Genomic DNA, 26,499 nt, shown 5'->3' with positions numbered 1-26,499 from the left:
CAGGAGTGACACTCCCTCTCAAAGGCAGGGGGACCAGCCATTAGGGCCTGGTTGCAATTGCCAGCTGTGGGAGGGAGTGTGCGGCAGTGGTTAGTGAAGGGGTCCATCCATGGCTCTGACACTCAGTGTGACCCTGAGCTGGTAGCTGAGGCCCGTTTGCTATCAGTAGGGTTGGGGTCCCATCGCTACAGCCCAGTGGGTTTGGGAGGCTCCAGGAAGGTGTGTAAAGTGCTGGGATGTCAGGATCCGGGAGGCGCTGTCACCTCCGCCCTAGGGCAGTGTTCTGCACCCCCCTGCTGCTGGCTGAGTTTCTCTGTCCCTTGGCAATAAGACAGACTCTTGTTTTCACAGCTAGTCGATCGCCCTCGTGTCATCACCCTGCCTGCTGGCTGGGCAGGGAAACTCCTGAGGTCACCACCCTCTCCAGCCTGCCTTGGGCTTGGAGAGTGAGGAGGAGGGTGAGGGACGTCTGCTGACCCTGAACATCCGCCATCCATCATCCCATCACTGAGAGCAAGTGAGTGGCATTCGGGTTCCTCGGTGGCTTCCCCTGTCTTTCTGGGGAGAGGCAGAAACAGGGGGAGAGAATATCTCCAAAGGAGGATTTGATTTGCAAACAGCCCCAAAGAGCTCCTCACTCTTAGACCGGGCAGGGGCTTCTCCAGAGCCGCCTCCAGGGTGTTTGGAAAGGTTCCAGCAATGGGGCTTCCAGCCCTTCCCTTGTGGGACACTGTTCCCCAGGCTGAGAGTCTCTGAGCTGGGCCAGACCCTGTGAGGTGCTGAGCCTGGAAATCAATGGGGAAGGAGGAGGGCCCTGGTCTTCCTGTGCTTAGGGTCTTTGTGACTTTGATGTGGGGAATGGTTTCCCAGGAGAAATCCAGACTCCTGGGTTCTGTTCCATCTCTAGCCTGGGTTGGAGAGTGGCTTGGGACGACAGGAGTGGGCTGCTTGTCCAGAGTAACCGATGGTCTTTGGGACTGACCCCATTGCTCGAAAAGGATGAGACTTCCTGGCTACTGCAGCAGCAGGGATTATGAAGGGGAACGTTGGGAGCAGATCATGCAATGAACTCCTGCCAATGTGTGTAGATGGCACTCCCTGCACTCCTGTGGGGGCAGAGGGGGCTGCTGTGGTTGGAGCAGGGAGGAGGAGGGAGAGAAAAGGCCCATGACTGAAAGGCTGCCTTGAGCCCAGACTCACCCCTGCTCCCCGCTCGGTTCCAGGATGGCCAGGCTCCTGCATATGTTCCGGATGAAGGCTCTGCAGGTGGCCCCAGAGCCTGAGGGAAGCAGCTGCCATCTTCCCAAGGGGCAGAGCAACCCCTGCGTCCCAGCTGGCGGGGAAGCAGCTCCCATCCAGGCCAGAAGGCGGAAGTGCCCAGCCTTCTGGAAAAGGAACCCAGCTTCCGGCGCAGGTGCCGAGCTGGGAGAGGCCCCCACCAGGCCGCAGTGGAGCTGGCCCAGGCTGTGGTTTTGCAGAGAGGACCCAGCCCAGGAGGGGTGCCGGGCAGGGTGGCTCTGGGGCTTGTTGTGTGGGCAGCAGCGGCCCCAGGAGCCCAGCCCTCGTTCCCATCAGGAGGCATCGCCCTGCCCGCTCACTAAGGACCTTTCAGCCCCGGCAGGCCAGGAGGTGGAAGGTCCCTGTCCCAGCACCAGCAGCTCAGCATGGGACAGCGGCAGCACCTGGGCCTCTGGCAGCAGCCAGGCCGATGGAGGCCACTGCTTTGTTCCAGGTGAGGAGCCAGGCTGGGCTGAGGGAGGGCTGAGGACGGGGATGTGAACACCCTGGGCCCAGATGCTCTCCCGGTGCTGGGGGAATCGGTATCTCCCCTGAAGTCCTGGGCAGTGGAGGGGGGCTCTCTGCTCTGGGCTTCTGCAGATATTGGGGGCTGAAGGCATCCCTGAGAGGGAGGTTTGGGGCCCGATGTGCCCTGGGTGCCTGAGGTGGGAAGGGAGGTCTTGAATCCTGCTCTGCCCACCACACCCTTGTCCTTCCCTCCCTGGTGCAGGGACCCCCCTGGATTCAGAGCAGGAGGAAGGGGTGGACGTGGCCAAAGATGAAGTTGCTCTCAAAGTCATCCGAGAGCAGCTCCAGTGCAGAGATAAGGTACAAATGTTCCCCACCTGGGCTGGAAGCAAGATTGCCCTGTCCCTTCCCAACATCCCCACCCCCTGCCGAGGGTCTTGTCCCTCCTGCTTCACAACTCCTAATGGGGCCCTTTTACATCCATGATGGGACCCCCAACATGGGGGTGTTTGTCCCACAACAGCCGAGGTCGTCTCCCCCCACAGGCACTGTCCCACTTCCTGATCCTGCTTGTGTAGGAGTCGTGGGGGATTTGGAGAATAGGCGGGTGCCCACAATCCCCCATTGAGGCCTGAGCCCTGGAGCTGGTTTGGGTGGGGCAGGAAGGTCGCTAGCTAACAGGTTCTCTCTCGCTATTCCCCACTCCTGGTGGGTCCAGGATGAGGGGCAGCAGCTCCTGTTCCTTCGGGCCATCTACCCCGCATGTCTGGCTGCACGGGAGAGAGGGGAGGACACGCTGGAGCCGCACTGCTGCAAGGCGGCTGTGGTGAAGAGGATTGTGGTGAGTGAGACACACCATACAGCAGCTGGAGGGAGGAGAGAGACATGGGATTGGCAGGGGTATGGGCGGGCTAATGGGTGGGGGCTGAGTGGTGTTGGAGGGGGCATCAGAGGGCAGGGATTGCTGGGGCTGAAGACTGGGGAGAAGAGAAGGGAGAAATTCTGAGATTAGTCAGTAGTGGGCAGGGGGGGAATTGTGGGGCTGGAGGGCAGCTGAGAGTGGGGGCCAAGGAATCACATGGTCCCAGCTCGGTCATCGGGATGGGGCTGAATGGGGGCAGTTTTGAGAGGGAGGAGGAGAGAAGGGGATTGGGAGTGAGCTGGGCAGGAATCCGGGAAGGGGGACAGGTCTGATGGGCAGAAAGGAATGGGAGGAGCGGGAAGTGGTGGGGGATCCTGCTGGCCATGTGGGGCACTGGCTGTGTCATCTCCTCAGTGGGAGGTGTCAGTCGGGCCTGAATCTCACACGCTCCTTTGTCTCCTTCGCGTCTCACAGGAGCTCATCGAGGAGCTTCCCGATGACTCGTCACACAGTGCCATCCTCACCCACTCCCTGGCTGCAGTGGGCAACTTCTGGTACCGAGACAGCCCCACCCCCCCACCCTGCCGGCTCTCCTCACCCCAGTGCTGCTCAGGCCCAAGGCTGGGAGTCACCGTCACTGTCCCTCCCAGGTCACCTCCCAAGAGTGGCGCCTCTGGCAGAGATGGTGGGGTGGGAAGGGTCACTCTCTCCTGGCAGGGCTCTTCTTTTCACTTCCATAACATGACAGGGGCCTTGGGGCGGGGAGGTGGGGGGGACGGACTCACTCCCAGGCTCAGATACAGGACGGGCAGCAGGCTCCAGGGAACAGGAGCTATTCCTGTCCTGCCACTGTCTGTCTGTGATGCCTTGGCCTTGTCATTCCCTAGCTAAGTGCCTCAGTTTCCATTCTCACCAGCCTGTGCCTCTATCCCTATGGGTTAGTGTCCGTGTTGGCGACAGTCCCACCCCCGTACTGCACAGTCTAATAGCAGCTCCTCTCTCTTGCCAGCACCATGAAACCTGCCCTGGAGCCAGTCCTAGAGACCCACCTCTTGCGAGCTGCCCTTCACTCCGTCTTCACCCTGGGCACGGAGAAGGACACCACTGGCATCCAGGTACATCCTCCTCCTCCATCCTCCTCCTCTTCCAGAGTGGTCCTTGGTCCCTGCTCCCTTCATTCACTGGAGCTCCAGATTTAGGGGTGGGGTAGCGGAGATGGAAAAAGCTGCAGGGTTGGATCCTTCCCTCCAGCAGGGAAGAGATTACCCCTCCCTGGGGGATGGATTTCTTTCTTTCTTTCTTTCTTTCTTTCTTTCTTTCTTTCTTTCTTTCTTTCTTTCTTTCTTTCTTTCTTTCTTTCTTTCTTTCTTTCTTTCTTTCTTTCTTTCTTTCTTTCTTTCTTTCTTTCTTTCTTTCTTTCTTTCTTTCTTTCTTTCATAAGCCGTGTTTGCCCAGAAGCCAAGCTTCCATCCATAGCAACTTGGCTGTTTCCTACTCTTCTGCCTACAAGGCCCTCTGCAGAGACCTGCTAAGCTCATGGATCAAAGGTCCAGGTGTCAACAATTCTTGCGAATTGCCTGCAGTGGTATGTGAAGGAGAGAGGCCAGAAGATGTGTTTGGGAGTCTCCCCAGTGCTTCCCTGAGACCCTTCTTCCCATCCTGTGGCAGGTGTAGGCCCAGGCTCCCTAAGTCTGACTCATGCTTTGCAGGCTCTGCGCAAAGTCATCCCAGAGGTCCTGGATGCCATGCTGGGGAACCTGCTGGCAGAGTCCCCAGACACAGACAGGCTCCACTTCATCTTGGAGGTGAGCCCCATTTTACCGTAACTCTTTGGGGGACTCGTAAGGAGAGACTGGAAGATCCATTTTCTACTCTGTCCTCCTAGCTGGGTCCCCAGTGGGTCGTCCTTGGCTGGGGAGGTCAGTGCAATGCAGTGTCAGGTCCTTCCTTCTTGAGGGACAGAGAAAGGAGCTGGGACTTCAAGCCAGAGCTCTGCCTGGTTCTGCTGAGCACAAACCACAGGGCTCCTGGCTGTCTTGGGGAGTGAGAGTCTGAAACCCCACCCTTCCCCCACCCCTCCACCACACACACCCCATGAGATTTGGAAGATGGTTCTCAGAGAAGAGGCACATGCTCTTTCCTAGAGAAACAGGAGGATCCCAGGGAATCAGCCCTTCCCTCTGATCTGCTGTGAAATTCCTGGGGGGATTGTGCTCTCAGTCACTCCCTACATCCCCGCAAGGATTTTCATAGCAGGGAAGGGCCGAGGGTTCAGTCTCCTTTCTGGTGAACTGTTCAGGAATCAGGAGTTCTGGGAGGATGGGACCAGCCCCGACCCCGAACATTGTCCCAATCGAGAGAGACGCTGAGAAGTTGTGACCTGCAGGGTAGAAGCTGCGTCCTGGGGGAAAGAATCCCCTTCTAAAGCTCTGCCATCAATGACTCAGCTATTCCCCCCTGCGCAGAATGTCTCAGGCCCCTGGGGCTGGGGGCGAGGGGCTCATTTGCAAAGCAGGTGCACCTGGCCACTGAGTCTGACCTGCCTCCTTTCCCCAAAGCATGTCAACTTCTGGGTCGTGTCCAGGGTGTCCCAGGAGCAAGCCAGGGCTATCAGGAGCAGCACAGCCCTGCTGAGATACACAGTCACCCACCCTGAGTTTGACGTAAGTGAGCTCCGACCCCAGCTTTCTGGCTCCAGGCGGAGGCGGGCTGGCTCCAGCGGGCTGCAGGATCTGCTGCTGGCGGGGCTGTGGGTTAGGAGGGTTCTTCATGGGGAGGCAGAGTCAGAGCAGGGACTGAGCTAGGCTTGAGTCAAGTTCTTCTTGTCCTGGTTCAGTGTTGTCCCTGGGCCTTTAAGGGGACCATGCTCCAGCCCTTGCTTGGCATCCCAAAGCAGCTCCGGTCTCCCTTGGCAGCAGAGCAAATGAAGGGTCGATCTCAAGCTCCTCTCCCCCAGCATCTCCTGCAGAGAGGTTAAGGGGAAGGAGCCCTCTGGCCCAGGGGGGACAGGAAGCTGACAGGAAAATGCTGATGGAGTCCCCTCTGCTCTCCCTTCCATTAGATCTCATTTCCCCATGGCCTGGTGTCCATGTCCCTAGGATGGGGCACCATGTGGCCCAGCTGGCTCTGTTTGTCAGCGAGCCAGACAAGGACATCAGCCGGCCGGCCAGGGAGGGGACTTACCGGCTCTACCAACTGCTGCTCCAACAGAGGGGTAAGGAATCCAGCTGGGACATGGAACCCAATAGGGGACTAAGAGTGACCACAGGTGGATAATGGGACCCCAGACCATTTCTCTCAGACTGACCGCAGCTGGAGGACAAGTCTCTCTCTGCCTCTGTTCTTCTCCACTCCACTGTGCAGCCACCAATGGGATTGGAAGGACACAGAAACTGCAACCAGAATGAGAAAAGTCTCTCTCTCTCTCTTTCTTCCAGGCCTGACCATACATGAGGCGGAAGATCTCTGGTGCTATGACTAGCACCAGGAAGCAGGCTCTTGGGCTACAAGAATACAGCCAGAGTGGGGGAGGTAAGGGCACTGTGCCAGGGCATGACACAGCTCAGGGAGTGTGGCTGGCTGGGTTCCCTGCAGTGGATGCCTCCTGGAGACAGGAAAAGAGCCCACTCCTTATTTCCAGCTCAGAGTTCCTCATCCAGCAACCAGTGGGACAGGCTGGTGCGAAAGGTCCCACATTGGAACCTCGCTAGTTGCCATGATTTGAGGAGAATCCCCCGTGGGTGAGTTAAGATAGGATTATGGCTCTGGGTGTCTCTCTGCTCCTTGTCCCCCTGGCTGATCCCCAAGTGCCTGAGAGGAGAGCAATGGGTCAGTCAGTCACGATTGCTTGATCAAACCCTTCTTTAATTCCCTGCACCCTGTAGAAGCTGAGAAAGGAGATGGGGTTTGCCCAATTCCATTGCCGGTCAGGAAGCAGAATGCCCCAACCTGGGAACTGGGTAGGGGACATAGTGAGCTCCAGAGCCAATATGGACCACATGCGCCCCCCTCATGTCTCCAGACCTGGCCAGGGAATGGCAGAGTATCTGGACCTCAGCCACTGTTCCAAAGAAGCACATTGTCACTGACCCAAGTTGCGGCTACTTGCTGCACAAGTAGAAAATCAAAGACACCCCGCCCCACCCCCGTCTCACAACTGTGGTGAGAATATCCAAACCTTCGAACACACCGTAACACAGTGCCCCCAGACTGGAGTCAAAGGTGAAATGGGTGATTTCCACAACATCACAGAGGAGGCCTTGGAATGGCTCCTGGATCGACAAGGGCATCTACAGAACACTGCTCCACAGACGCCCCGTGAGAGAGACTGTGTGAGCTTGTCCCGCCTCCCACAAGCTGAATTGCTGCAGCGGAAGAAAAGTCTCCGAGGAGTGTCTGTGATGGGGACTGGGCCATGCGTCTTCTTGTCCTTGTCAGGCTGCAGGTTGGATTCCCCTTGAAGAAACCAAGGAGCTGCAGAGGCCATACCCAGCAACGAGAGAAATCACTTAGCTGGAGGAAGAGACCTTTGGTCTGTCAGCTCCAACCCCGTCCCCACCCCCCCTCAACAACACACACAAACTCCTCTAGCCGCTGAGGTGCAGGAGATCTCTCTGCTGGAAGCAACACAGGGTCCCCTGTGGTCTCTGTGCCCTGCACAGCAGAGTGGACCTGCTCACAGTCATTAGAGATCCATTTCCAGCCCATCCTGGCCCCTGCCAGAAATTGCCCTCCCGAAAGAGCCACTGGAGGCTTTGGTCCCTCAGCATCTGCGACCTTTTAATAAAGGGGCTTCGCTGAGCCCTGGGAGCCTGAAAGCCTCCTGGGGAATGAAGTGCCTTGGCCACAGCAGCTCTCTTCCCCACCCTTTGGGGCACTAGACGCCATTGTACCGCCAGGACTTGGAGGCAGGCTCTGGGCAATGTGCTCGAGCCTCATGTCCTCTCGGTTTTAGGTCTTTGGAAAATTCTTCTCCGTCGGACAGAGAAGATCCTTCCTACAGACAGCAGTGCTGGCCATCCACGACCCCCTGCTGCGTGTCAGCCAGGCTGGGCTGGTGCTCGTCTACTCCCTCCTGGGGGAAGCCCAGCAACTGATGGGGGAGACGGTAAGCAGCTGCAATCGACTCAGGAGCTTGGGGTGGGGCCCAGGGCCTCATTCCCATCCTCTCGCCATTCGCTGGCCTGGTAGCAAGGAGCCTAGTGGGGACTTCTGGACCTCATGGACTTCTCTTCTTAGGATGTGGTGCTCTGCTATCACTCCTGGGAAGGACAGGAGAGTCCCCTAAGTGCCCTCTGGGAACCTTTCCTGCCCCACAGAGCTGCCCCCATTTCCCCATGGCCTGGTGTCCATGTCACCCGAGCCACCATTGAGAGTTGCTCCCATCCCTGGCAGCCTGGGAGGCCGAGGACTGACTGGTGATGGCGACTGACCAGGAAGGGCTGAGGCACATGGGCGTGGGAAGCTGGTCTTGCTGCTGGTAGGGCTCTGGTAGGGCTGGACCCGCTCTCGAGAGATTGGGAGGATTCAGTCAGCAGGGGCTGCTGACCTGCCCCGTTCCCCAGGGCTGCCATCCTGTGGCTTCAGCTTTTGTCACTGGGGTGACTTGGGGAAAGGTCTCAAGCTCTCCCCATCCCACTTCACTGCTGCCAGAATCCCTCCCGCCCCCCACCATCCTGCTAGAGCCCCCTCCCTGCCCTACCTGGGTGGGGATGGAGGTAGGGGTGGAAGAGAGGGTTCTAGGAACTTGAGCGGTATCCCCAGGTGGGTTGGAGGTGGAACAGCTGTCAGGGGCACTGATGGGGGGGTTGGCACTGGAGGTCACGAGAGAGGACAGCAAGCCTCCATCCTGGGAGTCAGGAGAGTGAATCTACCACTCAGATATGAGCAGGTGCTGGGTGGAAATGATGGTGCTGGTTCCAGGTGCCCTTAATCCTCCCTGATTCCTGGGGAGCGTCTCGGTCTCTGACTTGTTCTCGTTCCCCTGCAGCACGAGGATGTCACAGCCAAGGTCATGTGTGACTTCACATCATCCGGCACTTGCACCAGATGCCCGAGGCGCTGCAAGGGCTGTGGCTCATCTGATGCTCTTAAAGGTTCCCCTCCCTATTCAGCAAGTCCCGCTCCCTGCTGCAGGTACTGCTCTGTCTCACTGTAAATGGGGGGCTAGTGGAAGCGGAAATGGAGGTCCCTGGCACTCACAGAAACTCTCTCCCCTCTCTGTGGAGCTGGGTCCTTCCCTCGGCCGCCCAAATTCCTTCATGTGGGGCAGGAGCTCTTTCCCTCACACCCATATCCCTCCCCTCTTTCCTTGATCTCACCCCCATCCCATTCCCCGTACTCCCAGGCAGAGATCTTCCTGCCCCATATGGCGCAGAAGGACCTTTGGGTCAGGGCTACAGACTGTCTGCCCAACTGAAGCTCAGGAAGCTCCACATTTGAGGCGGTGAGGATGGGACAGAAGCTCAGGGCTAGCTTCATCTCCTGCCCTTTATTCTTCCTTTGGCCCTTCTCTGGGCTCTCCAAGTCTGACATGAAGAGGAGCCTCCTCCCCCCGTGTCTTCTAGGCCCTGGGGTGTGTGACAGCCTCCCAGATGGATTCAGTCAGAAGCTGAAGGACCTCAGAGAGCAGTGGGGACAGGTCCCTTGTCCTAGGAAACAAAGCAGTGGTAGTTCTCAAAGAGGCTGAGAGGGAAGACTCCGCTCCCTCCTGGAGGTAAGAGCCATTGACTTCTTTGGGCATCTGGGTTTCTTGGGGGAGAAATGGGATCCCTGCTGCATAGCCTAGCTGGGAGCTTCCCCCATCCCTGGGACAGAGACATCTCCATCAATGTGCCACCCTTGTTTTTTTCCTAGCAAGAGGCTCCCAAGAGAACTCCTCCTCAAACCTGTTCTCCTGGGAGCGTTTCTGGGAGGAGGCTCCTGTCCCTCAGTCTCCAACTCCATCATGCAGTCTCTTTCACCTAACATCTCGGCTCTCCAGCTCCACTTCCCGCAGCAGGACAAATGGACCTTCAGCTCCTAGAGAACAGACTCTGACCTCCTTCTGATCAGCAATGGGGTTTCCCCATCCCCTCAGCAAACCTGTCAGCCAGGCTGGACCGGATTTGAAGGAGGAGGGTATCTAACAGGGTGGCTTGGCCTATGGCTAGGCCAAATTGATGACCAAGTGAGCCCCACCTAAGAGGAAACAAGGGGAAACAGCAGCAAAAGTAGAGAAGCAGAGCGAGCTGTTCAGTAGATGGCCTTGGGCCAAACCCTGGAGTCCAGGGTAGGACTGGATTCTCTCACCGTCCCTAAGGAAGGGGACATAGAAGACCCTAGAAATCCAAGAAGGGCAGGCTGAGCCGAAATCAGGCTGAGGAAGAACTCAAGGAGCACAACCCAGGAAGGAGTGGAGTAAAGGACAGTCACCTGGTTGGAGGGCTGAGTTCCCAGCCAAGAAACTGCAAGAGTGAGTCTCAGCGGGGTTGCTAGCCCAGCTAGAAAGCGGTGACACGAGGCCTGGCCAGCATCTAGCGGTGAGTGAACTTTGGTACACACCCAAACTGGCTGTGTCTGGAGCCCTGTGTAGCCTCTTCTGTGGGAAGTTCCCATGGGTCAGTGGGGCCTGAATCTCTACTGCTCCTTTGGTCTCTTTGGGCTTCACACGAGATATGTGGTGAACTGCCCTTGGATTCTGGACCCAGCACCGCTCAGAACTTATTCGCTACCTTCAGAGAGACAGGGCACAGCTCAGCCTGTTGGGAAGGCTGGAGACTCACACTTCACTCGAACATACAACACTGAGGTGGTTTGGGAAGCATAGTAACAAAGAAGAGATTTAAGGGACACCAAGCAAGAGAAAGAGACAAATTTCAACCAGAGAAACAAAACACAACACACTTTGTAGTGACTAAAACTGAATCTTAACAAGTCACAATCTTTGCCTTAGCAGTTTCCAGACTAACATCTCAGCTTTCCTAACAGACCTTCTTTGATGTCCCTGTAGGGTAGAAACCTTCTCTGTCGAATCCGCTGATTTGATTGCTTCGTCTTGTGGTTTCAGACCCTCTGTTCTCCTTCTGGGCTGCCTGGACCCTGACTGTAACATCTCTCTGGCCCAGCCTCTTACATAGACGTGTGCTGCAGCCAGCCCAGCGCAGAGAGCAGTGGGGACAGATGATCTCATCAGACCAAGGGTGCGGCATTGAGGAGACTCTCCTGCTGTCCCAAAGGGTTTCTGTTCTCCTGCACAGTCAGACCGTGGGGCCAGGTTGCAGAATGGGGAAGAGCTGGTTGGTGATGAGTCGGAGGATTCACCATACAAGTGGCAGCAGCTGCAGATCCTGGAGTCCCTGTGGTAGGGTTACCATGCGTCCGAATTTTCCCAGACATGTCCAGCTTTTTGGGTTTTAAATCGGCCTCTGGGAGGAATTTGTAAAAGTCTCAAAAGGTCCAGGATTTCCCTCCTAATGCAGCACTCTGGGGGCGGAGGGGGAGCTGTGCGCTCTGCGGGGGAGCACGGCACTGTGTCTGGCTCCGCACCCCAGACACACTGCTCTGAGCAGCAGGGTACAGGGGCCCGGGGGCTGGAGAAGGCGCATGGGGTCCCAAGGGACAGTCAGGGGACAGGGAGCAGGAGGGGTTGGATGGGTCAGGGGTTCTGGGGAGAGCCTGTCAGGGGGTGGGCATATGGAGAGGGGTCGGGGGAGTCAAGGAACAGGGAGCAGGGGGGCTTGGATGGGGTGGAAGTTTGGGGGGGAAGTCAGGGGCAGGGAGCAGGGGGGATTAGATGGGTCGGGGGCTCTGCAGGGGCAGTCAGGGGACAGGGAGTGGTTGGATACGTGTGGGAGACCCGGGGGTCTGTCAGGGGTCGGGGGTGGGGCAGTCAGGGGACAGGTAGGGGGTGGAGTTCTAGGGGGGCAGTTAGGGTGGAGGGGTCTAAGGAGGGGGCAGTTGGAGACAGGGAGAAGGAAGGCTTAGATAGAGGGCAGGGTCCTGGGAGGGGGCGATCAGGGGACAAGGAGCAGGGGGGGTTGGATGGGTTGGTGGTTCTGTGGGGAGCAGTCAGGGGGCAGGAAGTGGGAGGGAGTAGATAGGGGGCAGGGCTACCACTCCCCCCTCCCCCCCGGAGTGTCCTCTTTTTTGAAAGTTCAAATATGGTAACCCTAACCTATGTGCCCAGCCTCCATTCCTGGAATGGAGGTCAGAGGTCACTCTAGGAGCTTCAAATTTCAGATTCTGTCCCTATTGCCTGCTTTGACCAGCTGATCTCAACCCAGCACCTCCCTCAGGTGGTCGCAGTGGTGAGCTCTTTCCCTCTTTTTCTGGAGTAGCTGCCATTACGGGGACAGGATACATGTGGCCAAGGAAATGGAGAGGCATGGGGGTCACTTGCAGAGGAATGCAGATAACTTGCAGAGTTGCCTGTTCATGCAGCTCCTATGGGGGAAGCACGGTAGGGTCCCGTGCACTCCGGGGCACCATTTCCAATTTTGGTGGTGGCGGGGAGGATAATTTCACCATGATTCCAGGGGCTACTTAGGCACCTGAAAACTCTAGTGTTTTGACAGATAACTTAGCAATAGGGACAGAATCTGAAATTTGAAGCTCCCTGAGAACAGGGGGAGGTTCGCCTGAACTCTCAGGAATTCTGGAACTCTGCAAGTTATCTGCATTCCTCTGCAAGTGACCTTCCTCAGCCTGATTTTGGCTCAGCCTGCCCTTCTTGGATTTCTAGGGTCTTCTATGTCCCCTTCCTTAGGGACGGTGAGAGAATCCAGTCCTACCCTGGACTCCAGGGTTTGGCCCAAGGCCATCTACTGAACAGCTCGCTCTGCTTCTCTACTTTTGCTGCTGTTTCCCCTTGTTTCCTCTTAGGTGGGGCTCACTTGGTCATCAATTTGGCCTAGCCATAGGCCAAGCCACCCTGTTAGATACCCTCCTCCTTCAAATCCGGTCCAGCCTGGCTGACAGGTTTGCTGAGGGGATGGGGAAACCCCATTGCTGATCAGAAGGAGGTCAGAGTCTGTTCTCTAGGAGCTGAAGGTCCATTTGTCCTGCTGCGGGAAGTGGAGCTGGAGAGCCCTCAAAACGTTTCATTGCTTTTTGCTGCCCCATCTCCAATATTTCAAAATCCTTTTTCAAAGGTGGACGCCAAAACTGGATGCAGGATTCCATGATCAGTCTTCCTCATGGTGTGTCACCTCCCTATGCTCCTCACTGCTCTTTTCATACATCTAATGATGACTTTAGCCCTGTTCACCACAGCATCACCCTGGGTGCTCATGTTGAATGGCTTGCCCAGCATGGCCCCGAAATCCTCTGCACAGTCAGTGCTTTCCTGGATACACTTCCCCACTCTGTAGGTGTGGCCTGCATGCTTTGTTGCTAGCTATAGGACCCTTCCTTTGGTTCTTTTCCAACTTGTTTTCTTTGAATGGCTCCACTTTATCAAGGGATCCGATTGCTCTGGGTCACTGCCCTCTTCTCATCATTAATTACCACTCTACTACTATTTTATCGCCCACCAATGTTAGCAGCAGTGATTTTATTTGCGTTGCAGATCATTGATATTGATTTTCAAGAATTAGTCCCCGAGAGCCTCTTCATATCCCTAGTGCCCAGAACCTGCTCCACACAGCACAGTGAGAAAAGGCCGCCCAGCCCAGCTGTGACAGAGGGGCTAAGCACAGAACAAACTTGGGAGCTTGTGTCATCCATAGCTTCTGAAAAACATTCTGAACAACAGCTTACAAAAAGACACTCTAAACCGGTAGCGTAGACAGGCCCCAAATGTGTCTAAGTGTCCCGCCTTGAAAAACAGAAGAGAAAAAACCAGAACCTTGAGTAGCTTTATTTTATAGTCGTGGGAACTGAGGCACACAGAAGCAAAGAGATTCGCTCATGGTCAAAAAGCCAGGAATAGAAAACAGCAGATCTGCTGATAGTCAGTCCTGGGCCCTAGCCATGTTTGTCCTGGCTTCTCTGCTTCAGCTCCAGTAACAACCCGAGTCAAGGTTTTCTTCTTCTCCGTGTCCTTTAACTTCACGTCACTGCAGAAGAAAGATTGTTTCTGACCAGCTGGCTCTAATGCATGTCGATGTCTTTCCAGAAGATGTGCTCTGGCTCAGTCACATGTCATCGGTTTCTGGAGGAAGCGCTCGGTGCCGTTCTAGGGCCTGTGTTACACAAAAGATGGACAGAATGGTCCTTTCTGACCTTAATTGTTTTCTTTCGCTAGGAGGGTAACGCTGGACATTTTCTCCCATTCACCCTCCTTTGGAATAATTTCAATCCAGACCAAAGGATTTCCTCTTCCATTGTGTCTTCAGCACCTTTCCTAGCAAAGAGTTCCTGTTCGAGCACAGGTTTCCAGTTTCAGGCTGTCCCAGGGTGAGATGGCCATGAAAGGGGTAGTAATGAACTAACTCAACTGAACCTATCCCCAGGTGAAGGGAATAAGTGCAGGGGTCACATGAGAAGGAGCAGCATGGAACTAGGATCCAGGCCTGTTGGGTGATATAAGAACAGCATGTGCTCAGCCAGGAGAGAGACCCGCAATGGGAGCAGGCCTGGGAGGTGCTTGGATAGTCCTTTCAAGGCAGTTTCGGTACACGGTAGGGGATGGAACAGCCAAGCTGCTGGGTTGGGAGCTGGGCCTCCTGGCAGTGTCCAGGAACGAAAGTACAGCATCTGCGAGGAAGGGAGTCCCCACAGAGGGACACTGTAATCTCCCAGAAAGCGAAAACGCTCTCACTGCCATTTCTTAACCTCATGGGGTATTCTCCTGCTCTGCCAACCCCACCCCTATTTCAGCATCTCCAGGTGCCTGAGGGAGCAGGCACCAGAGGCCATCCTGCAGCTGGGACAGAGATGGAGGTTGATGACCTACCTGCCCGTGGTGACCATGGTGCAGGACAGCCCTCAGGACATGCGAATGCAGCTCCAGATCTGGGAGCAGCTTCCCTTTGCTGGCATGAGACCTTTGCAGGTTGCGGGGGGTGAGACAGGCACTAACTTTTGGTAACCCTCAGTGGGATCAGAGGGCAATGGTTTGTAGAAAGTGGTGTTGGAGAGCTATACAAAAACTAGGCCCCAAACCATTTACAACACACACTTTGCTTCTCTACAAAAGAAAAAGGACACTAAACTATCTAAACTACTACATGCCACAAGGGGCCACAACAGTGGTTCCTTTAACCCACCCAGCAGTATTGTTAATCTATCCAACTATACTCTTAGCCCAGCAGAAGAATCTCTCCTGTCGCGGGGCCTCTCCTTCTGCCCCTCCACCCCCACGAACATGAGACCGTTCTGTGGTGACCTAGAATCCTATTTTTGACGTCTCCCACTCAAGGAATATTGCCAACACACCACTGAACAACATACTAACCCATAGAGACCTTCCTACCAACACTACAAAAAGAAGGATTCTGGGTGGACTCCTCCTGAAGGTTGAAGCAACAGACTGGACTTCTACAGAGAGTGCTTCCGCTGATGTGCACGGGCTGAAATTGTGGAAAAGCAACATCACTTGCCCCATAACCTCAGCTGTGCAGAACACAATGCCATCCACAGCCTCAGAAACAGCTCAGACATCATAATCAAAAAGGCTGACAAAGGAGGTTCTGTTGTCATCATGAATAGGTCGGAATATGAACAAGAGGCTGCTCGGCAGCTCTCCCACACCACTTTCTACAAGCCATTACCCTCTGATCCCACTGAGGGTTACCAAAAGAAACTACAGCATTTGCTCAAGAAACTCCCAGAAAAAGTACAAGATCAAATCCGCACAGACACGCCCCTGGAACCTCGACCTGGGATATTCTATCTACTACCCAAGATCCATAAACCTGGAAATCCTGGATGCCCCATCATCTCAGGCATTGGCACCCTGACAGCAGGATTGTCTGGCTATGTAGACTCCCTCCTCAGGTCCTATGCTACCAGCACTCCCAGCTATCTTCCAGACACCACTGACTTCCTGAGGAAACTACAATCCATCGGTGATCTTCCTGAAAACACCATCCTGGCCACTATGGATGTAGAAGCCCTCTACAACAACATTCCACACAAAGATGGACTACAAGCCATCAGGTATCCCCGATAATGTCACGGCAAACCTGGTGGCTGAACTTTGTGACTTTGTCCTCACCCATAACTCTTTCACATTTGGGGACAATGTATACCTTCAAATCAGCGGCACTGCTGTGGGTACCCGCATGGCCCCACAGTATGCCAACATTTTTATGGCTGATTTAGAACAACGCTTCCTCAGCTCTCGTCCCCTAATGCCCCTACTCTACTTGTGCTATATTGATGACATCTTCATCATCTGGACCCATGGAAAAGAAGCCCGCGAGGAATTCCACCATGATTTCAACAATTTCCATCCCACCATCAACCTCAACCTGGAGCAGTCCACACAAGAGATCCACTTCCTGGACACTACAGTGCTAATAAGCGATGGTCACATAACCACCACCCTATACTGGAAACCTACTGACCGCTATTCCTACCTACATGCCTCCAGCTTTCACCCAGACCACACCACACGATCCATTGCCTACGGCCAAGCTCTACGATACAACCGCATTTGCTCCAACCCCTCAGACAGAGACAAACACCTACAAGAGCTCTATCAAGCATTCTTACAACTACAGTAGCCACCTGCTGAAGTGAAGAAACAGATTGACAGAGCCAGAAGAGTACCCAGAAGTCACCTACTACAGGACAGGCCTAACAAAGATAATAACAGAATGCCTCTAGCCGTCACCTTCAGTCCTCAACTAAAACCTCTCCAACGCATTATCAAGGATCTACAACCTATCCTGAAGGACGACCCATCACTCTCACAAATCTTGGGAGACAGGCCAATCCTTGATTACAGACAGCCCCCCAACCTGAAGCAAATACTCACCAGCAACCACATACCACACCACAGAACCACTAACCCAGGAACCTATCCTTGCAACAAAGCCCGTTGCCAACTGTGCCCCCATATCTATTCAGGGGACACCATCACAGGGCCTAATCACATCAGCCACACTCTCAGAGGCTCGTTCACCTGCACATCTACCAATGTGATCTATGCCACCATGTGCCAGTAATGCCCCTCTGCCATGTACATTGATCAAACTGGACAGTCTCTACGTAAAAGAATAAATGGACACAAATCAGATGTCAAGAATTATAACATTAAAAAACCAGTCAGAGAACACTTAAATCTCTCTGGTCACGCGATTACAGACATGAAAATTGTGATATTACAACAGAAAAACTTCAGAAACAGACTTCAACGAGAGACTGCTGAATTGGAATTCATTTGCAAATTGGATACAATTAACTTAGGCTTGAATAGAGACTGGGAGTGGTTGAGTCATTATGCAAAGTAACTTATTTCCCCTTGTTTATTCCTTCCCCTCCCCCCCCGCCACCCCCCCCCCGCCACTGTTCCTCAGACGTTCTTGTTAAACCCTGAATTTGTGGTGGAAATGGCCCACCTTGATTATCATACACATTGTGAGGAGAGTGATCACTTTAGATAAGCTATTACCAGCAGGAGAGTGGGGTGGGGGGAGAGAAAACCTTTTGAAGTGATAAACACCCATTTTGTCATGGTCTGTGTGTATAAAAACATCCTCACTGTATTTTCCACTTTATGCATCCGATGAAGTGAGGTGTAGCTCACGAAAGCTTACGCTCAAATAAATTGGTTAGTCTCTGAGGTGCCATAAGTCCTCCTTTTCTTTTTGCAAATACAGACTAACACGGCTGCTACTCTGAAACCTGACTACACAGAGTGCTGTCAGTTGCACAAAGATAAAATGGAGAAATGTTGTGTGTGTTTAACCTCTTTCAAACAGTGGGCTCTTAAATGTTGCAAATAATTTCTAGCTCAACCAGAAGTTAGGGGCTTTAGGTAGGAGTCTCCCAGGCATTGTTTTCACTGCAAAAGTGGGTTTACATGGAGATAGCTAACTTGATGTAAAATCCTAGTGGAGACAAGGCACAGGTGGCTTTAACCTCTGTGTCACTTGTCCAGGTAAATTCCAGGCTGAGTGTATAGCATTCCTGGACTAGCTACATCAAGGTAAAAGACACCTCTCCCTCACCTCTACTAGTACTTTACATTGAGTTAGCCAGCTGAATGTAAACACATACTTTTTGAGCTGGGAGGTTGATTTTTTTTGTTTGTTTGCTGCTTTTTGGTGGTGGTGGGGGAGGTCACTGAAGCCATAATAGTGACATTCTCTAGCCTGTGTTATTTGTATTACTGTAGCACATAGGAGCCCCAGTCATGGATCAGGACCCGGTTGTGCTAGGTGCTGTAGAAAACAGTACAAAAGACAGTCCCTGCCCCAAAGAGTTGACAATCTAAGTATAAGACAAGAGACAGATGGAGACAGACAGACAGGGGAGTGCAAGGAAATAATGAGACTGTATTGGTCGGTATGATAGGCAGTGGTCTCAGCACCTCAGGAGACAGGCTGTTGAATTTTTGGTAGACACCAGGGCAAAGAAGAGCATTGATTTGGGAATTGGAGATGGATAATGAGGTAGGTTTGCAAATGTTTAACGGGCTCTCATCCTGAGCATGTAGGGCATGTGGCAGAAAGCATGAATGGGGTTGTCTGAAAATTTAACAAGTGGGTGTTGCTGGCAGCATGGACCGATTGGAGGTGAGACCTTGGTACAGTGAATGAGAGATGTCCAGTTGGGAGAGGACAGTATGTGAAGGGCCTTGAAAGCGAAGACAAGCAGCTTCTGTTTGATGCAATAGAGAAGGGGAGCCAGTGGAGGGATGCAAAGAGGGGTGACATGGTGAAAGCAATGGACTAGGAGAATGATCTTTGCAGCTTAGAGCAATATTCTGAATGGATCTGAGCTGGGCAAGATGGAGAAGAGAAGCATGTGGCGGTAACTGAGATGTGATGTGATCAGAGCCTCGATGGGAATTTTAGCTGTGTGGATGGAGAGGAAAGGCTGTATCTTAGAGATGTTATGCAGGAAATCTCCACAAGACTTAAGCACAGCCCTGGATGTGAGGACCTAGAGCAGAGGTGGGTAAACTATGGCCCCCAGGCCACATCCGGCCTGCGGGACTGTCCTGCCCGGGACCTGAGCTCCTGGCAGGGGAGGCTAGCCCCCGGTTCCCCCCCTACTGTCCCTCCGCCCCTGCAGCCTCACCTCACTGCGCCTTTGGCGCTCTGGCCTCCTGCTCCTACTGGGCAGCGAGGCGGTGGGGCTGCGAGCTCCTGCTGCTCTGAGCGGCATGGTAAGGGAGCGGGGCTTAGATAAGGGGCAGTCAGGGGATGGGGCAGTTGGATGGTGTGGAGGTTCTGCGGGGGGGTGGTCAGGAGATGAGGAACAGGGGGGGTTGGATAGGTGTGGGATTCCCGGGGGGGGGCTGTCAGGGAGCAGGGGTGTGGATAGGGATCGGGGCACTCAGGGAACAGGGGTTGGATACGGGATGGGGTCCCAGAGGGGGCGGTTAGGGATGGGGGTCAGTCAGGGGGCGGGAAGTGGGAGGGGGCGGATAGGGGGTGGGGGCCAGGCTATTTGGGGAGTCACAGCCTTCCCTACCCGGCCCTCCTCTGGTGGGCGGGGGGAGGGAAATGAACAATTCATGAAATGGACTCAGACTGATCTTTGAAAACAGCGTGAGAAAACTCAAACCCTGTAACCGCCATTTCTGGGTGGGATCTGGGGTCTTGCCCACCTCAGGGCCAGGGGGCACAGGAGGAGGAGGAGGGGAGGGTGACGTGGCATTGATAGCCATGTAAACGAATATTAGGGAAGATTTCTGGCTGTAACAACCGTAACACAAAATGTCCACTGGAAACCAAAGGACAGCACATTGTTCATCACAGAGAGCAGGGTTCCCCTTGAAAGCCTCCTATCCCCACACCCAGAGAACGGGCTGCATGCAGAGCAGACTCAGGAGAGGCGGTGAGGAGAACATGCAGGGTGGGGGGGGAGATTGAAATTGAGGTGAGGAAAGGAAGGAGGGAGGATTGAGAAAAGGGGGAACAGGAGAAATGCAGGAAGGGGACGGGGGAGAGAAAGAACTAGGGTAGAAGCAGGAACTGGAGAAGGAAAGAGAGAGAAGAGAGGAGGGAGAAGAAGAAAAACCCGAAAGAATCAGGGAGGGAAGGTGGGAGCAGCCCCCAGTGACTGCGACAAAGAAAACCCAGAGCTGGGAATGAAACCCGCAGTCACGGCCCCTGGAATCAAAGTGCACCTCTGAGAGGTGAACCACCGATGGGGATCTGGGGGGTCAGATTGCACCCTTCAGCCTGGCCCCCCTCCATGCACCATGTAACCTAAACCAGCTCCCCACATCTGCCTGGAATCAGGGAGGTGTTTGCTGCTAGCCAGAGACGCCCAGGTGGGATATGTGAGCCGTGGCTCCAGGGCTCCCTGGCTGGCCACCACCCAGTTGGTCCAGCAGCCCCGGGGCTGGATCGGCTAGCAGGAGGCGCTCGGGGGAGGGGCGGAGAGGAGCAAGTGGCAGGCAGGTGAGGGGCCTCGGGGGAGGGGATGGAGAGGAGTGAGTGGCGGCCATGTGGGGAGGGACCTTGGGGGAAGGGGGCAGGAAGAGGTGTAGCGAGGGCGGGGCCTCGGGGTGGAGCACCCACCAGGAGAAACAAAAGTCTGCACATGTGACGGGCCGGGTGTCCTCTTTGACCACACAGCCCCGTGCCTGTGTCACGCTCTGTGCTCCCCCTTCTGGGGGACCTGCAGGCCGCTGGTCGGCCACTTCCCTTAGTGGCTACTGCAGCGTATTGTCTGGCCATTTTCTCGTGGCCCCAGCATCCTCTTTGCCCTCACCTCAGGGCCTCAGCCTGCAAGCCCCAGCAGCCTCTCTCGCTCCCCCATTCCCCGCACACTGCCCCCTAGGTCAAATGGCTGCAACACGGCTGTTAGCCCATCCTGGGTCTTTGTCCCAGCCCATTCATTTCAACAGCGGATGTAGTTAAGGCTCTTGGTGCCTTGTCCAATCCAGGATCAGGATGCTAATAGAGTATATGGCCACGCCCCTGTGTGTATTGCAGTCTCCTTGCGGCTGACTTTTTTCCCGGGTTTTTCCTTGCACTAGCAATGGGGGAAGACATGATGTGTGTGAAGAGGGGAGTTCGGGCTCCCCCCTCAGCTAATGCACAGAGAGGGGGAGATGGAGCAGGGACCTCACCTGCAAGGAGTGCTGCAACCATGAAGTCCCTGGACGAGATAAGCTGTGATCTTATAGAATCATAGAATCATAGAATATCAGGGTTGGAAGGGACCCCTGAAGGTCATCTAGTCCAACCCCCTGCTCGAAGCAGGACCAATTCCCAGTTAAATCATCCCAGCCAGGGCTTTGTCAAGCCTGACCTTAAAAACCTCTAAGGAAGGAGATTCTACCACCTCCCTAGGTAACGCATTCCAGTGTTTCACCACCCTCTTAGTGAAAAAGTTTTTCCTAATATCCAATCTAAACCTCCCCCACTGCAACTTGAGACCATTACTCCTCGTTCTGTCATCTGCTACCATTGAGAACAGTCTAGAGCCATCCTCTTTGGAACCCCCTTTCAGGTAGTTGAAAGCAGCTATCAAATCCCCCCTCATTCTTCTCTTCTGCAGGCTAAACAATCCCAGCTCCCTCAGCTTCTCCTCATAAGTCGTGTTCTAGACCCCTAATCATTTTTGTTGCCCTTCGCTGGACTCTCTCCAATTTATCCACATCCTTCTTGTAGTGTGGGGCCCAAAACTGGACACAGTACTCCAGATGAGGCCTCACCATTGTCGAATAGAGGGGAACGATCACGTCCCTCGATCTGCTCGCTATGCCCCTACTTATACATCCCAAAATGCCATTGGCCTTCTTGGCAACAAGGGCACACTGCTGACTCATATCCAGCTTCTCGTCCACTGTCACCCCTAGGTCCTTTTCCGCAGAACTGCTGCCTAGCCATTCGGTCCCTAGTCTGTAGCGGTGCATTGGGTTCTTCCGTCCTAAGTGCAGGACCCTGCACTTATCCTTATTGAACCTCATCAGATTTCTTTTGGCCCAATCCTCCAATTTGTCTAGGTCCTTCTGTATCCTATCCCTCCCCTCCAGCGTATCTACCACTCCTCCCAGTTTAGTATCATCCGCAAATTTGCTGAGAGTGCAATCCACACCGTCCTCCAGATCCTCACCTGGAATACTGTGTGCAGTTCTGGTCTCCCATGTTTAAGAAGGATGAATTCAAACTGGAACAGGTACAGAGAAGGGCTACTAGGATGATCCGAGGAATGGAAAACTTGTCTTATGAAAGGAGACTCAGGGAGCTTGGCTTGTTTAGCCTAACTAAAAGAAGGCTGAGAGGAGATATGATTGTTCTCTATAAATATATCAGAGGGATAAATACCAGAGAGGGAGAGGAATTATTTAAACTCAGTACCAATGTGGACACAAGAACAAATGGATATAAACTGGCCACTAGGAAATTTAGATTAGAAATTAGACGAAGGTTTCTAACCATCAGAGGAGTGAAGTTTTGGAATAGCCTTCCGAGGGAAGTAGTGGGGGCAAAAGATCTATCTTGCTTTAAGATTAAACTCGATAAGTTTATGGAGGAGATGGTATGATGGGATAACATGGTTTTGGTAATTAAATATTCATGGTAAATAGGCCCAATGGCCTGTGATGGGTTTTTAGATGGGGTAAGATCCAAGTTACCCGGGAAAGAATTTTCTGTAGTATCTGGCTGATGAATCTTGCCCATATGCTCAGGGTTTAGCTGATCGCCATATTTGGGGTCGGGAAGGAATTTTCCTCCAGGGCAGATTGGAAGGCCCTGGAGGTTTTTCGCCTTCCTCTGTAGCATGGGGCACGGGTCACTTGCTGGAGGATTCTCTGCTCCTTGAGGTCTTCAAACTACAATTTGAGGACTTCAATAGCACAGATATAGGTGTGAGGTCTTTTTTAGGAGTGGTGGGTGAAATTCTGTGGCCTGCATTGTGCAGGAGGTCAGACTAGATGATCATAATGGTCCCTTCTGACCTAAATATCTATGAATCTATGAATATTGAACAAAACTGGCCCCAGGACCGACCCTTGGGGCATTCCACTTGATACCGGCTGCCAACTAGACATGGAGCCATTGATCACTACCTGTTGAGCCCGACAATCTAGACAGCTCTCTACCCACCTCACAGTGCATTCATCCAGCCCATACTTCCTTAACTTGCTGACAAGAATACTGTGGGAGACCATGTCAAAAGCTTTGCTAAAGTCAAGAAACAATACATCCACTGCTTTCCCTTCATCCACAGAACCAGTAATCTCATCATAAAAGGCGATTAGATTAGTCAGGCATGACCTTCCCTTGGTGAATCCATGCTGGCTGTTCCTGATCACTTTCTTCTCATGCAAGTGCATCAGGATTGATTCTTTGAGGACCTGCTCCATGATTTTTCCAGGGACTGAGGTGAGGCTGACTGGCCTGTAGTTCCCAGGATCCTCCTTCTTCCCTTTTTTAAAGATTGGCACTACATTAGCCTTTTTCCAGTCATCCGGGACTTCCCCCGTTCGCCACGAGTTTTCAAAGATAATGGCCAATGGCTCTGCAATCACAGCCGCCAATTCCTTCAGCACTCTCGGATGCAACTCGTCCGGCCCCATGGACTTGTGCACGTCCAGCTTTTCTAAATAGTCCCTAACCACCTCTTTCTCCACAGAGGGCTGGCCATCTACTCCCCATTTTGTGATGCCCAGTGCAGCAGTCTGGGAGCTGACCTTGTTCGTGAAGACAGAGGCAAAAAAAGCATTGAGTACATTAGCTTTTTCCACATCCTCTGTCACTAGGTTGCCTCCCTCATTCAGTAAGGGGCCCACACTTTCCTTGGCTTTCTTCTTGTTGCCAACATACCTGAAGAAATCCTTCTTGTTACTCTTGACATCTCTTGCTAGCTGCAGCTCCAGGTGCGATTTGGCCCTCCTGATTTCATTCCTACATGCCTGAGCAATATTTTTATACTCTTCCCTGGTCATATGTCCAACCTTACACTTCTTGTAAGCTTCTTTTTTATGTTTAAGATCCGCTAGGATTTCACTATTAAGCCAAGCTGGTCGCCTGCCATATTTACTATTCTTTCGACTCATCGGGATGGTTTGTCCCTGTAACCTCAACAGGGATTCCTTGAAATACAGCCAGCTCTCCTGGACTCCTTTCCCCTTCAAGTTAGTCCCCCAGGGGATCCTGGCCATCCGTTCCCTGAGGGAGTCGAAGTCTGCTTTCCTGAAGTCCAGGGTCCGTATCCTGCTGCTTACCTTTCTTCCCTGTGTCAGGATCCTGAACTCAACCAACTCATGGTCACTGCCTCCTAGATTCCCATCCACTTTTGCTTCCCCCACTAATTCTACCTGGTTTGTGAGCAGCAGGTCAAGAAAAGTGCCCCCCCAGTTGGCTCCTCTAGCACTTGCGCCAGGAAATTGTCCCCTACGCTTTCCAAAAACTTCCTGGATTGTCTATGCACCGCTGTATTGCTCTCCCAGCAGATATCAGGAAAATTAAAGTCACCCATGAGAATCAGGGCATCTTCCTACGTAGCAGTGGCTTGTGAAACTGATTCCCAACCCCCTGCTCTGCAAAGGGTGACATGGGCTTGGGTGGAGATCAGAGGTTATTTGGGAGACCCTGATATTGCAGCAGCCCTATTGTAGTTTTCACAGCCCCCAAAGGTGGGCTAAAGGGCCTCCCAGGACACATGAATGATGTAATATTATTTGCAGATTTAATAATTTTATTAAGATGATGTTGAAGTAAAAGGAAAACGGTACAGAGTTTAAGAATAGAAGTTTCTGGTTATCAGGGAATAAGGTACAGATTTCCAAGGGATGCGAAATTCAGATTAGGAACAGATGGCATAAGGAATACATAATCTGCAATCTCTGCGATTGGGGGTAAAAGTTTAACGGGTCAAAGTACAGACATTGAGATATCGGGTCATGTTGTGCATATAATGGCTATGTTCAGATGTGGAGTATAATGAGCGGATACGATGATGAGGATGGATTTACCATCATTTGGTGGGATTTAATGTTCAGTGTTTTATGGCTCCCAGCAGAACAGAATCCCATTGTGCTCGGTGCTGTATCTGTATATAGTAAGAGACTGTCTCTGCCCTGAAGAGCTGTGCTAGGTGCTGTAGAGACACTTAGTTACAACTGCGTGGTCTCTACCCTGAAGCTGGTATGATCCAGTTTCACATGTGTCACCAGGAAAGGGATGAACAAAATACCTGAAAGGAGGATAGGTGTGTTACTGCCTCAGTTTCCATAGATACAGGTTTTTTAGGTCTACTTCTGAGTCCTCAGCTTGCCTAATCCCTCTGGTATATCACAGCCCCAGTGCATGAAATGCAGCCACCTCTGGGTTGGGGCAGCTGGCAATAGCCGTGCAGCAAGGTTGCCCAGGGATTGCTTGCCAAGTACTGAAATATAACTGCCCCTGGGGTTGGGTGAAGCAGCTGGTTGACAGCCATATAGTAACAATGCGCAGCGATCGCTCGTCCAGTGCTGAAATGCAGCCATCTCTGGGGTGGGACTCATCAAATGTTTAAATGTATATCAACGTTTTTGCAAAAAAATTTAGTTGCATTTTTTCACTTAGAACAAACTCAGGTTTTGGGTTAAAGGGGGTGGAGTCATGGAAGAGAGTGCGTAGTGAACAAAAGATTGATTTTAAATGTGTCAGAACAATATTGTGAAACCAGGAAATTCCTACAGTCTTGACAATCTTTCCTGAAAAACCCTTGCATTCCAAAAATAGTCACTTTTCTACAGACAATCCTTCCTTTGGAAAAGATTTTCAACCGTGTCTAGAAATCGCTCCCAGGTCAGTGTCTCTCTGAGTGTGGGGTGCACTCATTTGCCCTCCCCTTCCCCTGGGGATGTATATGAAGCACTAGTTAGAGGGGTACAGAAGAGGTATAAATAAAGATGATTAGGTCTTTAGGAATACACATGTGGAGGGTGTGGGGGGAGAGAGACATGACTGATTGTATTGTCCTGAAGCAGTGCACAGCTTCCAAAGATTTGATGAATGCTTCTCTGGGGGAAGCAGTGTAACTGACTACACAGAGTGCTGTCAAAAGAAAAGGAGTACTTGTGGCACCTTAGAGACTAACCAATTTATTTGAGCATAAGTTTTCGTGAGCTACAGCTCACTTCATCGGATGCATTCAGTGGAAAATACAGTGGGGAGATTTATATACACACAGAACATGAAACAATGGGTGTTACCATACACACTCTAAGGAGAGCGATCACTTAAGATGAGCTATTACCAGAAAAAAATAGGGGGGGGGAACAAAACCTTTTGTAGTGCTAATTAAGGTGAGCCATTTTCAGCAGTTAACAAGAACATCGGAGGAACAGTGGGGGGTGGGGGGAGAATAAACATAGGGAAATAGTTTCACTTTGTGCAATGACCCATACACTCCCAGTCTCTATTCAATCCTAAGTTAATTGTATGCAGTTTGCAAATTAATTCCAATTCAGCAGTCTCTCCTTGGAGTCTGTTTTTGAAGTTTTTTGTTGTTGAAGAATTGCCACTTTTAGGTCTGAGTTCGAGTGACCAGAGAGATTGAAGTGTTCTCCGACTGGTTTATGAATGTTATAATTCTTGACATCTGATTTGTGTCCATTTATTCTTTTACGTAGAGACTGTCCAGTTTGACCAATGTACATGGCAGAGGGGCATTGCTTGCACATGATGGCATATACCACATTGGTAGATGTGCAGGTGAACGAGCCTCTGATAGTGTGGCTGATGTTATTAGGCCCTATGATGGTGTCCCCTGAATAGATATGTGGACACAGTTGGCAATGGGCTTTGTTGTAAGGATAGGTTCCTGGATTAGTGGTTCTGTGGTAT

At 52.7% G+C, this 26,499-nt stretch overlaps 1 protein-coding gene across 5 annotated transcripts in view; it reads left to right on the top strand.

Annotated features, from left to right (window-relative positions):
* The window catches only part of LOC140898230 (uncharacterized), a 72,391-nt gene that overhangs the window by 34,044 nt on the left and 11,848 nt on the right, over positions 1–26,499 (top strand). For 3 of the 5 annotated variants that reach the window (XR_013634616.1, XR_013634617.1, XR_013634618.1), the window contains 12 exons: positions 352–517; positions 1,224–1,732; positions 2,009–2,106; positions 2,465–2,587; positions 3,083–3,162; positions 3,618–3,723; positions 4,318–4,413; positions 5,167–5,271; positions 5,670–5,822; positions 6,046–6,139; positions 7,563–7,715; positions 8,598–8,743. Coding sequence is in view for 1 of the 5 variants with exons in the window: in XM_078848814.1 (XP_078704940.1) it covers positions 1,225–1,732; positions 2,009–2,106; positions 2,465–2,587; positions 3,083–3,162; positions 3,618–3,723; positions 4,318–4,413; positions 5,167–5,271; positions 5,670–5,822; positions 6,046–6,051 (1,275 nt within the window). In the remaining 4 variants the exon portion in view is untranslated. Of the gene's footprint in view, positions 1–351; positions 518–1,223; positions 1,733–2,008; positions 2,107–2,464; positions 2,588–3,082; positions 3,163–3,617; positions 3,724–4,317; positions 4,414–5,166; positions 5,272–5,669; positions 5,823–6,045; positions 6,189–7,562; positions 7,716–8,597; positions 8,744–26,499 lie in introns of those variants that run through there. The other 2 variants (XR_013634619.1, XM_078848814.1) reach the window with 2 other exon arrangements.

Source organism: Lepidochelys kempii, chromosome 14, assembly GCF_965140285.1.
Source record: "Lepidochelys kempii isolate rLepKem1 chromosome 14, rLepKem1.hap1, whole genome shotgun sequence".
Lineage (NCBI taxonomy): Eukaryota > Metazoa > Chordata > Testudines > Cheloniidae > Lepidochelys > Lepidochelys kempii.
The sequence above is the reverse complement of the archived record's forward strand: the minus strand, read 5'-3'. Positions and strand labels throughout refer to the sequence as shown.